This window comes from Dermacentor andersoni, chromosome 9, assembly GCF_023375885.2.
Source record: "Dermacentor andersoni chromosome 9, qqDerAnde1_hic_scaffold, whole genome shotgun sequence".
In the NCBI taxonomy this organism is placed as follows: Eukaryota; Metazoa; Arthropoda; class Arachnida; order Ixodida; family Ixodidae; genus Dermacentor; species Dermacentor andersoni.
Genome location: NC_092822.1, coordinates 6,322,666 through 6,340,332, shown reverse-complemented (window position 1 = coordinate 6,340,332; position 17,667 = coordinate 6,322,666). Strand labels below are relative to the sequence as shown.

The following is a 17,667-nucleotide window of genomic DNA, read 5'->3' as shown; positions in this document are numbered from 1 at the left end:
AACGCGTTTAGGAATGAGCTGCTTCAAATAGACTGGCGTGAACTCCTGAATATACATGATGCTAACAATGCCTACAATGTTTTTTTAGATACCTTCAAAAGATTGTACAATGAGCATTTTCCTGTTAAAAGACGTAAAAAAGAGTAGAAAAATTGGAAAGCCATGGGTCACACATGAACTGTATCAACAAATGAGAGCAAAAGATAAGTTCTAGAGACAGTTCTTAAATACCCGCAATCCTTATGATTTGGCCGTCTTTAAACGGTATCGGAACCAACTAACGAAACAACTGCGTACTGCACGTAAAGAGTACTTCTCACGTTTTTTGGACGACAAAAATGCGCCGAGTGAGTTGCTCTGGGACAAAAATGAACGCGCCACTGCGTCGCGATAACCAACGTACCTGCATTTCTAAACTAACGATTGATGGCAAAGTTTTGCACGAGGCGGAACTGGCTGACGCTTTCAATATTTTTTTACAAATATTAGTACGCCAGGAAGCTCCTCAAATGCATGTCAATATGTCAGCACGCGGAATGAAAAATCAATATTTCTACAGCCAGTGAATGTACAGGAAGTCATTTCAACAATCAAAAAATTGAAGAACAGCAGCAGCACCAGTTTAAACGCATATTTTTAATAAATGTTTGACGACATCGACATTTCCAGCGCAAATGCAAACCGCAAGAGTAGTAATGCTTCTTAAAAAGGGAAGCCGAAATGAATTGGGCAATTACCGTCCGGTGTCTATCTTACCTATATTTTCTAAGCCCCTTGAAAACATAATACACTGTAGGCTTGTAAATTTTGTTCATCACTGCAAAATAACAACGAACCACCAGTTTGGGTTTAGGAAGAATATGTCTACAGAATTAGCTCTGCTTCACCAGAAAGAGTACATTTTAACTCAGTTTGAACGCAAGGCAATAGTACTCAGCCTATTTGTCGATTTTTCCAAGGCATTCGACCTGGTGAATCATGATGTTCTGCTGCAGAAGCTGGACTTTTACGGTATACGAGGGTGAGGATTACAGTTATTGCAATCATATTTATCTCATCGATGTTAAGTAGTCCAAATAAACTACACGCGGTCACGAGTGCTGCCACTGCCTTGTGGTGCTCCACAAGGCAGCATATTGGGGCCCTTGATATTTAACCTGCATATAAATGACATTATTAACATTAATCAGAACGCCAAATTTATTACATATGCAGATGATACCAGCATATTTTTTTCTGGTAATAACATCGATAAACTTATCACTGATTGCAACGATAGCATAGTCAAACTGCTGCAATTGTCCTTATCCAATTACATGAAAATTAAGGAAAATAAAACAAAAGCAGTTGTCTTCCGGCCGAAAAATAAACCTGTTCCTCCTCATGCCGATATTGTTTTAAACTCTCATCCTGTTGACATTGTTGACCAGTTTAAATGTCTAGGTGTTATATTCACTACCAATCTGTCCTGGGAATCGCATGTTTATTTTTATTTTTTTATTTATTTATTTCATAATACTGTGAGCCTTTCTCAGGCTCTGACAGGAGTGGAATATACAATAGGTGGTACAACAGGTTTGGTGTTCCAGAACATGAATGAAAAATACATAACTTATACAAATAATAGAATCAAAAAGTGTGCAGAGCTGTAGAATCATACAATTCATGACTCATAATCAAGAAGGCTATGGCTACAACACATTTACGAAAGCATTTTCAAAGAAAGATTCAACATTCGCAACAAAAACATCAATTGACACATCATTCACAATATCGCGGGGCAGGCTATTCCATAGTTCTATGGATCGAGGAAAAAAAGAAAATTTGAATAAAATACATCTAGCAGCAAATGGCCGTATGCACAAGTCGTGATTGATTCTTTTGGAGCGGTGGTGAGGTGGCTTTAGGTACACGTCATTAGTTATGTTGATGCGATCATGATATAACAGGAAAAGAAATTTCATACATGCAGTTAGTCGTCGGCATTCTAACGTCGAGATGCTAGCCCTTTTACGGAGAAGTGTCACGCTATCGTAGCGGGAGTAACGGGAATAAATAAAACGGAGTGCTAGGCTTTGAATTCTTTCAAGTTTCGTTTTCAGGTAAGACTGATGGGGGTTCCAAACTATGGCGCTGTACTCCAGGATGGGTCTTACTAGCGTCATATAGGCGTTTAGTTTTACATGCGCTGGTGCAGCTGACAATTTTCGTCGGATGAATCCAAGTTGTCGGTATGCTTTTGTACATATGTTATCTACGTGGGATTCCCAACTCAATTTTTCAGTAAACGTTACCCCCAAGTACTTTACTTCATTATTACGCGTCACAGCAGATCCTGATAAAAGGTAAGTAAAATAGATGGGAGTTTTTTTTCTTGTTATGGTGACAGATGACGTTTTGCTTACATTTATTTTCATATCCCAAGTTTTACACCAAGAATCAATGTTAGTTAGTGTTAAGTGCAGATTATTTTGGTCATCTTGTGAACGAACCGTGGTGTACACAACGCAGTCGTCTGCAAATAATCTCAGTACAACATCTGGAGTGACACTGGAAAAAATGTCATTTATATAGATTAAAAAAAGTGTAGGTCCTAATACTGATCCCTGTGGAACACCAGAGCAAACGTCTAGGCTAATGGATTTGGCACTTTTTATTTCGACGTATTGAGTACGGCCTGAGAGGTAAGCTGCAATCCAGGAAACTATGTTTGAATTAATACCAATCATTTTAAGCTTCTCAATTAACTTACAATGTGGGACAGAATCAAAAGCCTTTACAAAGTCTACGAACACTGCATCCACTTGCAAACCAGAGTTAATAGCAGCCGCGAAGTCATGTGTAATTTCAAGTAATTGCGTAACTGTTGATAGTCCCTTCCTAAAGCCGTGCTGGTTTACATATAAAAGCTTGTTGCTTTCCAGGTAAGTTATGACTGCTTTGTTAATTACATGCTCCATTAATTTGCAGCAAGAGCTAGTTAGTGATATAGGCCTGTACATGCTTACCAAGAGCCTATTCCCATTGTTTTTGAACACCGGGACCACTTTCGCACAAAGCCAGTCGGCGGGCACGGTTGCTGTTGCCATGGATAAGGAAAAAATTTTTTGAAGAAGGGGAGACAGTTGTTGCGCGTATCGCTTTAGAAAAGCATTGGGTAATCCGTCGGGCCCAGGCGATTTCTTTTCATCAAGCTGTAGCAGTAAGTTAAGAATGCCGCATTCTGTTATGACAAGGTCAGGCATGCGGGAGTGGTATTCCGCTTGATTGAACTCTGAGGTAGAAACACGGGTGAACACAGACTGGAAATAGTGATTAAAGGCGTTCGCGATACAGTTTGCGTTATCCGTAATGGCTCCGTCTATTTTCATTTGGTCGATAGACGCCCCCGGTTTTGCCAGGTAACGCCAGAACTTTCTTGGCTCGCGTGTCATAAAATTGGTCAGCGTATTTGTGAAGAAATTGCTTCTTGCTGAAGAAATTTCTGCTCTGACCATTTGCGAAAGTTCACTTATAGCATCGACGTTGGTTTTCTTTTTACGCATTCTTTGCAACTTTCTTTTGAGGTGGATAATACTGCGTGTAATCCAAGGTGTTTTCCTGTTTACTCGTTTTTTTATTGATGGGATAAATTTTTCTTGCTCGAATAACCGGAATAACCAAACTTGCTCGAATAACCGGTGTAGTCGGTCGTCTCCGGTACATGCTTTCTACTAAAACAAAAATATTGGTCTATAAATTCTCTTTTCTATCCACACGTCAACTATTGCCAACTTGTCTGGGACCCGCCGTGGTTGCTCAGTGGCTATGGTGTTGGGCTGCTGAGCACGAGGTCGCGGGATCGAATCCCGGCCATGGCGGCCGCATTTCGATGGAGGCGAAATGCGAAAATACCCGTGTACTTAGATTTAGGTGCACGTTAAAGATCCCCAGGTGGTCGAAATTTCCGGAGTCCTCCACTACGGCGTGCCTCATAATCAGAAAGTGGTTTTGGCACGGAAAACCCCATAATTTTTTTTAACTTGTCTGAGGCACAACTACTTTCTCTAACCCACAAAAAATATTCCATATGCAAAAACGGTATCCACGCCACGTGTACAATGCTCGTTATAATGCAACCACTGCAGAATTCTTTCACAGGGCACATGTTATTACAGCTCACAAGCTATACCGCTACCGTTTGAGTGCTCGTTTTAAATATGAAGTGAAAAAAAAATATTCATAGCCTCGATGCCTTGGCACATTTAGAAAGAAATGAGAGATGTTATAATACTAGACGTGGAGAAAACTGGAAGGTTGCTGTACCACGCTTGAATTCTGGTATGGAGCGTTTGTGTTTTTCTCTGCCATCTCTTTTAAACTATTATCAGTCACTGAATTTCGATTTATTTAGTTGTTCCACTGTTACACTTAGAGACCTGTTTGCTCAATGACTAACGTGATTTCATCTATTCTGGTGTTTCTTTTATCTAGCTCAAGACTTTTTCTTTTCTTCTGCATTTATCAAGTGTCTTGAGATTATCGCTTGTTCATTCTTTTGTGTGACTGTGTTTGATTGATCTGGCTCAGGACTTTTTCTTTTATTTTGCTTCGATCAAGTGTCTTGATTTGTTTATCGCTTGTTTATGCTTTGGTGCTGCCTAGACGTTGCCTTATATATGGCTCTGCGGACTCGTCAGGCCGCCAAGTGGCAGCTTTTTTTCCGTAGCCCCTCCATCTGTAGCACCTGATGGAAAATAAAGATTTGATTTGATTTGATAATCTTCTCTTTTTCTTCCGTAGAGCTACGATGCAGAGCCTCTTTCGCATACGAGAATAGGAGATACTCGGACAGCAAAACCAGTCTCGATGCAAGGGGCGTCGTTTGCTCTGTTATCCTGCAATTCCGAGTTGCTCATTCATCGCGTTTGGCGGTGCTTCTTCGAATAAACACCCTATTCTGAAACACTGATGCCGCGAGTCATGCGTCTATACTTCCGTAAGGTAAGAGCACATTGTCCCTTTTAACATTTGCCATACACACACTTTCACAGCACCGCTTGTGTGTCATCACCCTTCGTGCGGCATCACACAAGTGGTGGACAAAACAACTCGATGGCACACACTTCCGAAAGGTTTGGTGCATTAAATGAAATCACATGCGAGATCCCAAAATAAGAACAAAACGTTTTGGGAGGGTGGGGTCCAGGTTCCGTAACACGCATTTCGTCTTAGGCTTTCACATGTCTTGAAACCATTGTGGTGAAGAAAACGAGAGAAAGATGAAAGCTGGAGCCACGTTTCGACCAGCGGACTGGTCTTCTTCAAGGCGAACAACCTAAGGTGTGTTCAGAGGTATCAAGGTGTTCTAAGGGTGTGTTCAGATAAGGACAGACTAAGGGGGGTCCTGACTATTCTTTAGTTTCCAGCGAAACTTTTATATGTGATGAGAAAATTTCTCTGCTAAAAGGAATCCACCTCCGTTTTGCGAAACGTAGCCCTGATTTCTTGAACAAGAAAGAAAGCCTTACTTCGCTAAAGGAGGATAACAGCATTCTAACGATGTAATAGTTCTGCGCAAACCCGCAAGATGGAAAGAAGTCATTAATTGAGCGAAAATGAAACATCCTCCAATCATAGCAACTGCTACAAAGGAACCCGTATGGGTTTCCTTTGTAGCAATTGCTATGATTGGATGGATTTCTAATTTTCCCTTATTTATTTTCACGACTTGCAGATTTTATCAATTCGAAGTCCCATCACTCTAAATGTAATGCATTGCACCCTGTCAATGTTTTTTTTGGTAAATCTACAGCACTAGTCTTATTGACCCACAAAGTTACATTTATGTGACCCAGAGTATGTTTTTGAAATATTGCCAAAGTTTGGCTTTTGAGCAACTGCCTCTGACTGACCACGAAATTAGCGGTGCTATTGGGGTCGTTTTAGGTAAAGGGGATGAAGCTGAAAAATAATTGACAAATCTTCAAAAGGTTTCTAGCAAAATAAAAAAGAAATATGCAACTGCACCATATATTTACTTCGTTGTAAAATTCCCAAAATGCTAAAATTGAAAAAAAAAGACTAGTGAAAATTTGAACATTTTAGAGACTAAAGAAATTGGCTGCGGCTTAGCTCAGCTAACCCTCGCTATGCAAAGCGAAAGCTTGGTTTAGCCTGATTAAGTCTTGGTTTCACTTGGTTCGTCCAAAGCCTACGGTTGTGGTCTCGCTGCCGGCATTTAGCGAGCCGAACCACTCGCTCTTGCTTAGCCTTTGACGCTAGCTTCGCGCGCTGGGCATTGCGGACCCTCTCCATTGAAGCAGTTCGCCGGGCGATATCCGCGGGGTGATCAGACGCCGCTTGACGACGACGGCTCCAAGCCTCCCGCGCAACGCTCAGAGAAGACGGCCCGGCCTCGCTCTCACCCATGGCCAAGCTCGCACTGACTAGGCGAGCGCATGGTGAGTCACGTGGTCAGGCAGCGATCCAGCTGCGAAGAGCGCATGCGCCAAGCCGGCGGCAGCGGAGCTCGGTGCGGCTAGTCACGTGATGCTTTGCCAAGGCTGCGGCGCCGCTGCGGTCAAATGAAGGTCAAATTGCTGGCGACGGGAGGACGCGACCTCCCAATAATCGGGTCGATCTAACGCGGAGCTTGATGCCAACTTCACCACGGAAGAGATCATACAGGTGCTCAGAGATCTCAACAGCCGATCCACACCGGGGCCGGATAACATCACCAACAAGGCCCTCCACAAACTGTACGAGGACGGCGCGGAACAGCTCACCGCGATAGTTAATGAGACGTGGCGTTCAGGCAAAGGTCCCACAGAATGGAAGACGGCCAAAACGGTCTTAATACTGAAACCTGGCAAACTTCTCAGCATGTACAATCTGCGTCCAATCTCGCTTACGTCATGCGTGGGTAAGGCCATGGAGCGTGCGCTGCTTAACCGTATGAAGCCTAACCTGGAAGACAATGACATAGATCCTCACAATATAATTGGCTTTCGTCAGGGGCTGGCGACGCAAGACGCTATGGAGCTGGTCAAAAGCCAGATACTAGACAGCACAACAAGAGCCGTCAAGGCCATCCTAGGCCTAGACCTAGAAAAGGCCTTTGATAACATCCGGCACTCCTTCATTCTACAACAAATCTCAACACTCGGACTTGGTCAACGTCTCCATGACTACATCCGTGACTTCCTGAGGGGACGGCAGGCCTCGCTACGAGTCGGCTCCCTGCAGTCGGAGCCAGTCGAACTGGGCGACAGGGGTACCCCGAAGGGCTCGGTGATATCCCCTACCCTCTTCAACCTGGCAACGATAGGACTGTCCAGGCAACTGACTCGAATCGAGAACCTCCAACATACCATCTATGCAGATGACGTGACCATGTGGGTGGCACAGGGGAGCGAAGGACAAATCGAGCACACTTTACAAAGTGCGATCCGAACCACTCAGGTGTTCTTCAAACCAACAGGCCTGCGGTGCTCGCTGAGCAAGTCTGAGCTACTGCTATATAGGCTCAAAAGACGAAGGCCCAAACCGAAGGGATGGGACACAGGCGCCGACCCATGCGTCTGCCTGTACACCGCTGAAGGCAACACGATTCCGGTGGTCGGTCACATCAAGATGTTGGGCATCAGAATAGAGGCGAATGGCTCGAACACCATCGCAGTCGCTAAGCTCACCACGAAGGCCGAGAACGCCACACGCCTACTGAGACAAGTTGCCGACCAGCATCACGGGCTCAAGGAGGACAACCTGCTTAGGCTGGCACAGGCCTTCATAATAAGTCATTTCGTGTCCGTCGCGGCCATGCACAATTGGTCAAAAGTAAAGAGAGATAAGCTTGAAACGCTCCTGCGTAAGGTCGCCAAGAGAGCCATGAGTCTACCCATGCACACGAGCATGGAGGTATGGACGCATTATGCATGTAGAACACGCTGAGCGAGATTGCAGGGGCACAGGAACGGGCACTGATCACCACGCTGTCCAGCGCACCTGCGGGCAGATGGATCCTACGAGAAATCGGCGTCGCGCCTCGAGAGATCGAGTGTAACAGCCACGGGCTAACTAACACCCGTGCAGATGAAAAATATCAGGCGAGCCCCCCTGCCCAGAAATATGAACCCCGAGCACAACATCGACAGAAGACTTGCTCGAGCCAAAGCACTCCTCCGACAGGCAGCCGCCTCCGGGAAAGCATGCTGCTTTACGGTCGCAGCGAAATATCCTGGCAGACGAGACTATGTAGCGGTGGTGGTAAACAAAGATGGCACGGTCATCAATGCGTGCACGGTCCGCACTGATAGTCCTCAGGAGACCGAGCAGGCGGCCATCAGCCTTGCGTTCCTAGAAGATGGTAAGAGCTTGGTATACTGGGACTCCAAGAGGGCAATTCTGTCGTTCGGAACATGGAGCATATCCCTGACCGTCGCCAGATTGCCTGGCACTCAACACCTCACCCCACACTACATGGGACACATGGCACACATGGGACCATTGGAGGGGCCGCTCCCTAACCTCAACGAGACGGCACACGAGGCCGCACGAGACCTAACCCACCGTGCGATCCCGGATTCCCTCTCGGCAGGATGGACGAGCGCGACCCCCTCGTCACAACGATCTCACCCAGCACTATATGTTAGTCAAGAGAACCATGCCGCTACCGCACAAAGCACTTAATAAAGCACAAGAAGTCACGTACAGGCGGCTTGAGACGGGCACCTACCCATGCCCAGCCTTTCTGCACAAAATCTTTCCGGACGCGCACCCTCACAATGAGTGTCGCTTTTGTACAGATATAGCTAGCCTTGCCCACATGCTCTGGGGTTGCCCTCTGGCGCCGGGGGCCAGGACCACCAAGGAAGAGTGGGATCGAGCTCTACGCAGCTCGGACCTTGACGCACAGCTCTGGGCTGTCCATCGGGCCTGCGACGTGGCGGAGGGGCATGACCTCTCTGTCCCGACGTGGGAGCGGCCCGCTGCGCGCTAATCATGCGCACCGAGGGGCCCCAATAAAGTTATTAATCAATTCATCTGTAATGCTCCCCGTGTACATGAATGGGGCACAAGCCTAGTCGTAAAGCGAGATGGCGCCTCTGCAGTGGATGAACCAGCTGTGTTTGTTCATATAAAGACAATCGCAAAACGGGTCTAGATTGTTTTGTTGCCCTAGAAATTATATGGACACTCCAGGCGCATTTCTGCCGTCGGCGTCGCTGTCGCCGTGAGGGTCCGTATAAAGTCCAAGGTCGATAAAATCGTCGCGGCGCACCGTATGCCATATGTCCGAAGAAAGCGTGCAAGCTTGAACCAGCGAACGCGGCTCAGGGGGCTTAATCTCGCGTACGCGATCAAGCAAGGCGGGCCGGAAGCGCACCCTCTGCTTTCGCACGCTAGAGGCACGGGGGTGAGGCGAGGGCGGGGGGCATTGCCCGGTGGCGGCCGTGCGGGCTTCGTATGGGCCGTATTTTGAAAGCGATCTGCGACGTGGTCAAAGTGCGCGTCCGCGCTGGCCTCATCTTCAAAGCAATCTGCGATGTTTTCAGAGTGCGCGTAGTGCCGGTAGCTTCGTAAGCGCTGTGCTTTCGACATTTCGTTCGCGTTGAAGCGATAGATGCACAAAGGTCAATTCGCTCGCTGCTGCTGGCACGGTTCCTCACTCCAGAATTTTGACAGAGAGTTTCCGCGCTCATCGAGAGAAATGTGTTCGTGTTTACCGGTGAGCCCCCCGCGTCGGTATGACCATACATGAGTTTTAAATAGTCTAGATTTTCTCACTTAAAATAAGATAACGCAACATGTTTTGCAGCACTACATTTACCAGTCCTGGGTGGGTATCCTATAAAAGTTTCATAAAAATTGGCGATGATTATTTCTTAATGCGATATCCTTAATGGTCCCGGATGTGTCGCAGAATATGCTGTGTCCAGCGTCGAGCGTCGACTATCTTTTCGCGAAAAATTATTCCGAACTACGCATACCCAACCACGAATCCCTCCGTGTAGCACTAAGAAGCTACAGAATTGTTGAATTTCTCAAAGTAAAATGTATCAGAAAAATTGTAATATAGTACTTACACACAACCTACAGACATGCTAGTGTTTACAGCGCAAAACGTAGACGGGACACGAGACGAAAAGACGACACCACAAGCGCTGACTTTCAACAATGTTTTTTTGAAATTTTTACTCAAAATAATGCTTGTACATGCAAAAGCTCAAGTTCCTTTTTTGTTAGTAACAAGGGCGGCGTGCTAGCAAATTGGTCACGAAGTCCAGGCAATCTCGGCTGTTTCAATTATCTTCCAAACCAGCTGGTCATTGTGTTTTTTTCAGCACTTGACAGCGTCTGAATTCTGTGGCACAAGCTTTAGAGGGTCAATTCCTGACGTGGAAACCTAGGTTACTGTTCGCCTGCTCGACGCTAAGTTTATGTTCCTTTAGTGTTTCGTTTGTGCATCTTCCGGCTTGCCCTATATACATGTTCCTACATTTCAAAGTATAGAATACACCACGGCTTTTGTGCAAATCCTCACAACGGCTCTTGTGATTTATCGTGTACCCTTGCTGCTTTATCGGTTCTTCTGCATTGACGCGTCGCCAGTGGCTTTTCACTTTTTCCGGGGCAGTAAGCGCAACGTTAACTCCAGCTTTGCGCACAAACTTTCTCATGCGGTGACACATGTTGTGCACGTACGGCAGGACCACGGTCCTTCGCTTTTCTTTCGTTTTTGTGTTCTCGCCACTTTGCTCGCCATTGACACGCTCCAGTTATACGTTCTTGCTCATTCGTTCCGCAACAGACACAAGAAGGTGTGACGGGTAACCAGTCCCAGTAAGGCGGTCAACCTGTCGACGAAAACTTTGTTCCACAGCACGGCACAATTTTTCAAGCGCACGTGCTCTCTTCACCATTTTTGAAGGCGCCGACTGGAATGGCAGTGGCGCCTTGTCGCCTCTGGGTTCATAGGCCCAGCAGGCCTTCCCGCTAGAGACATGATAGCGTCGGATCGTAGTTTGAATATACGAGAAAACCTAATTCAGTTACACGTAAATTCAAACACAAACCCCTTCCCCAGAGTTTCTACCATTAATTCACAACACCATATTCACGGAGCTACCATGGCTCGCGCTACAGAAACAACAAACAAAGTCTACGCAGTCAATCACCTTGTCGTTCGGATAAGTCAGCCCATGTATTCGCGACGGGTGTCAACAAGCGGGAGACATTTTCACTATGACATAAAATGAACGCTGAAAAGGCTGCAAAAAGGTTAACGTAACGGTATAGAACAAGTATGGCATTATGAATTTTTTAAATGTGGTTTCAATACTGAGGATCGTCTTTATGGACACGAACACAACCATGACTGTGACCCTCTCAGATTTCAAGGTATAAGGCAGCGCAAACTGCAAAGCACATTTAACTGCCACAACACACGCACAAGAAAAAGGAAAAAGAAAGCTTCGTCGTTTTGTCAAGTTTAACAAGTTATTTAGCGTCGGTCGCACACTGTCATTACTTCTCACGAACGAAGGGTTCTGCGGTGTCAACTGTCACTGCTCACAATCGCAACCGCGGGCAGCAGCATCCAGCAGTTCTACGTGGGATAAAAGCAAACGCACTAAAAACACTGAAGTCATAACAGCGATGAAATTGTTCTGCTAAATAGAAAGAGACAAAAAAACGACCTTCCGTACCTCCCGCAATTCTCTTAGCTTTACTGCGGCCATACAGCCATGAAAGTGTGTCTTGCTTGTTCGTCTGCAATACGTCAACATGATGGCTTGATAGTTGTTGAAAGTTCACCAAATCGACCTTTCTGACCATAAATGCAGTTTGTTGTGAGCTTAGGCCACTTTGTTTTTGAGAGTCCGTTGTCCTGACGGCGCAGGCACATTAGCCGACGTGACCTTTAGAGATAAGTGCAGTATTCAACGGGTACATAACTTCTTCCATTGCCTGTTTTACTCGGTAAACTTATAGGCACAGTGGCTTGATGCCAACCACTCATATCTGCGAACTAACAGCTCTATCCATCATACACGGTTTCACTTTCGCTACAAATTTTTTTTTTGTGTATAGTGATTACAAAAAAAAAAGAGTCCTTGGTGGTGACATTGTTCAGCTGTTTTCCGTACTCATGCCAAGCTATAAAGAATGTCCGAATTCGGCACTGTTACTATGAATCATGCTGCGGCATCGTGCAATGACTGGTGCGCTGTCATCAACACAGCGAAGACTACTTTCGTCCTCGTGGTTTGTAGACAACTACCGCCACTGCGAATTTCTCTACGCATGAACGTTAAGGCGTTTACAGAAATTTAAAATTCTTGACAATCTAGGTTCTAATTTTTTATTAGCGGCTATTGCAGCATTTTGTCTCATTGTGAATTACATAGAATGGTTGTTTTCCAGCTGGTGCGGAAACACAGTGAAAGTTTAACTGAAACGCAGGTTGCAAAAGAATAGACATGTACGAGCACGTGCTTTCATAAGGCGCGTACTTTCGCGTACACTTGCTCGCTTGCATCTTCCTGTCTCTTCTGTTACGTGCCGTGTTTTAGTTCCATATCTTCAACCATGCTCCCGGGAAGATTTCTTGGACCTCTGCTAAGGTAGTTGTGCGACCGTTGTACTCTACTGCAAAGCACGCGTTCACGGATTCCTTTCTCAACGGCGGAGGTATCAATTCTGGTCGGAGCAGAACTGGGCAAGATTCTTGTGTTGGTTTTGGGTGCAGCACATTCCAGGGGCCTGAGGCCTCGATGAGACGAAAATTATCCCAGGACACCCTCTAGAACGCCTACAAAAACTCAGGTTATAGCTGAAAAATAACATAAAATTATCAAGTAATGGTCGCTCGTTCAAGTTTTATGAACTAGAAACCCAGAAGTCGTCACAGATTTGTAAGATTGTATAATAAGCACACAATTGTAATATATTTGCGAAATTATAATGAACAGGCAAGGGTGTCGTGCACTAATAGACAGCGCCTCGCTTGTAGAAGGTAGGCGATATGATAGGACTTCTGTAAATGTCGAAAACCATCTTTTATCTAGCGGTGAGAGCATCTTCCTAGCCTACTTGTGGCCGCCATCCCACAAACCTCCTACACACATCGTATTTACCGCATAGAGCAAAACATCAAAGACGAATGGAAACGACCATATTTGCCACTTTGGATTATGTCGAAGTTCGCAACAATGCTCTTGATGACGCAAATGTATGCTGTTGTACTCACTGTTCACCATGAAGATTACACGCATGTACACCTCAAAGGCGCATGATCACGTAATAATAACATTTAGCCAATTAAGTTAGAGGAGTTAGGCAGTGTTCTTCAAGAGGGAAATCTGGAGCCACGGTGGATGCAGAAACGTGACGCTAAATAGCCATGACAGGGTCGCACATCTCCAGAACAGACGTCGGATGCATGTCCGTTAGTGTTGTTCTGCGTCATAGCCTGTGGCACCACGTTACTCGGACTTCCGCCGGAAAAAAGGGCGCCACGGCGAGTGAAATTTCTATCCATATCAACAACGAATAGATTAGGTTTGAAAAAAAAATGCAGAAAACCTGTGTCTAGTTTATCTTCTTATTTAGTACAAGAATCTAACAGACTTGCGTGACCTTGCAGAATCACAACCGGATTTCCAGCGAAGCTCTGTCTTTCTAGAAGCCACAATAAATTTTCAGTTTCCTGTAAAAAAAAAGATTGACTCGCATGCACCATGGCCCAGCGAAATTGGATGTCCAGCGAAGTTGTTGAAAACCATTGCTGCAGCTGCTGAGGCGGGTGTGCAGTGTTCTGCTGCTCAATGCCTCCACCGGCGCATTATTCAACCGCGGGAGAATGTGGCCGACTTCGTGCTGGAATTCCACGCAATACGACCAGCGGCTGCACGGCACCGCTGGTCCCAGTGCCACTCCTCGTTTTCACGCTGCTCCTCGGGAGTCATAACTAGGCGTTACGCACTCGTAGCAGTGCTGTAACAACAATAAAATTAGCTGCTAGGCAGGTTCCTTTATATATAAAAGGCTAGCGACGTCACTGCCCCTCCTCCTCATCACCCCCCCCCCCCCCCGTCCCAAGCTGCCGTCGCCGCAGCAGCTTGCGCAACTGTGATATTTACCGACAAATGTATGCGGGGAGTGCTACTTGTTTCGCGGTGTTAGCAAGCACGCCTATTCATCAATTACGTGGTTTGGATGCTTGTTTTGCGCTTATTTTTTATTGAAACGAATGTTGTGTTGTATGTTGTATGCGTGATACAAAAGAGTGTACGCAATTCTTGCTTTTTTTCCCCGTGAGGACGCCGCCGCGAAATATCGCGACCCACGTAAGGCTAATACGTTCAATGTAAAAAAAAAAAAAGAACGTTTCGGTATATCACTAGTCTGTTAGAAGCTTTGCCAGCATATAACGTATTTGCGCAATCGGTTTACAAATTTTGCACACGCAGTAATTCCTCCGCACACATTTTACTTTGCGGGAACACTGCGCTTAATGTCCCCCCCCCCCCCCTCCCGTTTTCACTCAATGTGATCTCGTTAGCCTTTACAGTTCCCATCAGGCGAGCAGCTTTTGCGTTCCCATAAAGCACACCTAAAACACAGTCGGCACATATCCTTCCTCTACCTACACTGCTCCAGCCGTTCTTTTTCTATGCATTTGGCCCTTCGTTTACACCTCAGCTTTATTTTTAAACAGATATAAACAAGGTGAATTTTGTAGTTCATGAAGGAGACCGGGAAAACCTACTATGAACGTCGTATAAGAAAAAGAAAAAAGAAAATGATGGTCCAATCATTTCTAACTATTTTGATCAGGCCAGAAACGTTAAAATTTGTGCAGACATTGCTCTGAATATCTGCCCTTTTTTCAGCAAACATTAACTTGCTACTAAGTGGAGATATCCCGAGTTATTGGGAATTGTAGCTGACAGCGGCCGTATGCACCGTATGAACACGGGCTGAACTCATTTGGAAATTAGGCATTTATACCTCGCGCATTTACCTTCGCATACAGATTTGCCATAGCCACCCCGTCTATTCTTGCCAAGTTCAATCTTAAACCACTCGCCACGCTTCGGAGCGCTCGCGATTTGTGGCAGAAGTCGTCGGCGCGAGTGTCGCCTCCAAAGCGGCCGACGAATGAAGACGGCCTTACGCGCAGGCAGCGCGAGAATAGAACGCGCTAGCAATAATAACAAACAGCGTACAAAATTCGGCCGCCTTGTTTACAAAGTCACCTGAGTGTGAGACAGATCTTCCCTCTAACAGCGAGGATTTAGCAAGACCTTGGACTTCACATTAGGTTGATCATGAATGCCATTCTGATTCAGACTCTCTAGGCAATCGAGATGTGGATGTGGACACTCTAGTTCTTCAACGCACAAGATCGCCTAACAGCAAACTGCGTAATTCTCCCAAGTGTAAAAGAAAAAAGTGTGCGAAAGAATCACTTACGGGGACTCACTTTCTGAAAAACAGTACGCTGGACCAAGCAGTTGCGGCTGCTTGTCTACCGTCAACATAGGGTGCGTAAGAATACCCCAGTGGAACTGCCGATGATTACTTTCTGCAGCTACAGATTTATTGTATTTAATCTAATAATCTCCAGACGTTATACTATTACAAGAAACTCCTTTGTCCGCTGACCAAGACTTTCATTTAAACGACCACAAGTGTTTTCGATTGGATAGACCTTCCCGAGGTGGTGGATTAGCTTTTTCAATTTCGTCTAAATTCTGTCATAAAGCGAAAATTTCACATTATACTCTATCACCTTATTGTGAAATCTTAATAGAAATAACTATTCCGGGTTGCGCCTCGCTCTCTATAATTAACTCAATCTTTCCCGCTGGGGTGCAAGACGTACGCTCGCTTGATGTCGCGTGGCCTACTGCAAAAAGAACATGTTGTTTGCGGGAGACTCCGACTCACATCATGTGTCATGGGGATTCCTCACTGACACATCTGGAAAACGCTTGAGGGATTGGACTAATGCCAGCAATTTCACATGTTTGAATGCTAAAGTTGCCACTTTTGTGCGTTCGCAGTGGCGATCTGGCCTAGATTTGACATTTGCTGCCTCAGGCGTCTCTATCTCTAATTGGGCTGTGGTCGATGCCGCCGCCAGTAGTGACCACCGCCCGATTGTCACTGATATTAACAACCCCCTGATATCTTTAAATGAACATGCGCAGACTCTTGTGGACTATCCAAATTTAAACATAATTTACTGTCAACTGTGTCTTCTTTGACGAGTATGGAAAGAGATATTAAAGCGACGAGCCTTTGTGCAATATTGAAAGGTACCATTAAAAATTTTGAATTTGTAGTCACATCAACAAAAGGGAGCACTGATTGTCCATGGTGGAATAGTGATTGCGCACGAGATTATGGGCGCCGAAAAGCTGTGTGGAAGAAACTTATTTTCAATCAGTGCCCTACTAATTGGAGTAACTATAAGTATGCTGCTGCTATGTTTAAAAGAACAGTTTCATTAGCGAAGGATACATATTATAAGAAACGGTATGATTTTTTTATCGAAAAGCGGCATAAAAAAGCAGTGCTTAGGTTTCTACGCTCTCGGAAGGCTGTTCCAGTAACCATAAATAATGACTCAGTTGTTCTGTCGCCAAAAGAATTGTTAGGATCATTAGATAAAATTGCTAAATATTTAGAACAGCGCTTTACAACTCAGCTGCAGGTAAACTTCGTAGGGTCTCTGCCAGGGGATGATTTCGTAGAGGAAACAATGGAAGAGCTTCAGCACGTTGTTCGGCTGCTCCCTGGCACAGCTCCGGGTCCAGGTGGCGTTACATCAGGCATGTCGAAAATATTGTTCGACCTCTCCCCGCAAGACATCTCCAATATATTTAATTACTCCCTCATGAACGCATGGATACCGCCTGACTGGAAACTCGCAAAAATGACGCCCGCGCTTAGGAAGCAAGGAGCGGGAATGAATATACATAATGTAAGGCCAATCGCACTAACTTCGAATGTTATGAAATAAATGCAAGAGGTATTGCAAATTCGTATCATGAAATTTTTATGTGATACTACATTATTAAGTCCATGTCACATTGGATTTAGACCTGGATATGGCGCGCACATGTCCACGCAGAGGGAAGCATTGAGCTTGCTCGACACAGGCGGCAATGCGTGCGGCTTTAGTGAGCCTTGATTTATCTACAGCATACGACAGCGTAGAGCATGCCATACTCCTTAACGTTTTAAATAGCGCGAGTTGGATGTATGAATATTTAAAGGATAGAAAATTTTATTGTTCTCAACGTGGCTTGTGGACGAAGAAATATAACCAATCAAGAGGAGTTCCCCAGGAGCTCCCTATTTTGTTTAACACGTTGTTAAGCTAAATTCCATTGTGCGATAATGTACATGTATATATATGCAGACGGCATGTCATTCTTCGCATCTGCTAGTGATATTCACTCATTACAAAGAACACTGCAATCATACTTAGGAACGCTTGAAGCTTGGTTTGCGTATATCCGAATGTTGCTTAATGTCAACAAAAGTTCATTGATTCTGTTTCCATTGAATGTACCAGTTAATATCTCTCTCAAATACCATCAGGAAATAATTCCGCAAGTTGATTTCATCAAATATCTAGGTATAATATACGACGCAAAACTGACCTGG

At 45.3% G+C, this 17,667-nt stretch overlaps 2 protein-coding genes across 4 annotated transcripts in view; one reads left to right on the top strand and one right to left on the bottom strand.

The window, feature by feature from the left end:
- The window catches only part of LOC126526928 (salivary peroxidase/catechol oxidase-like), a 92,564-nt gene that overhangs the window by 67,344 nt on the left and 7,553 nt on the right, over positions 1-17,667 (bottom strand). The gene's annotated exons all lie outside the window — the stretch shown is intronic.
- Positions 12,156-17,667, top strand: part of LOC126526927 (chorion peroxidase-like) — a 111,082-nt gene continuing 105,570 nt past the window's right edge. For 2 of the 3 annotated variants that reach the window (XM_055068444.1, XM_072284426.1), the window contains exon 1: positions 12,157-12,249. In XM_055068444.1, coding sequence (XP_054924419.1) covers positions 12,182-12,249 — 68 coding nt within the window. In that variant the 5' untranslated portion in view covers positions 12,157-12,181. Of the gene's footprint in view, positions 12,250-17,667 lie in introns of all 3 variants that reach the window. The other variant, XM_072284425.1, reaches the window with a different exon arrangement.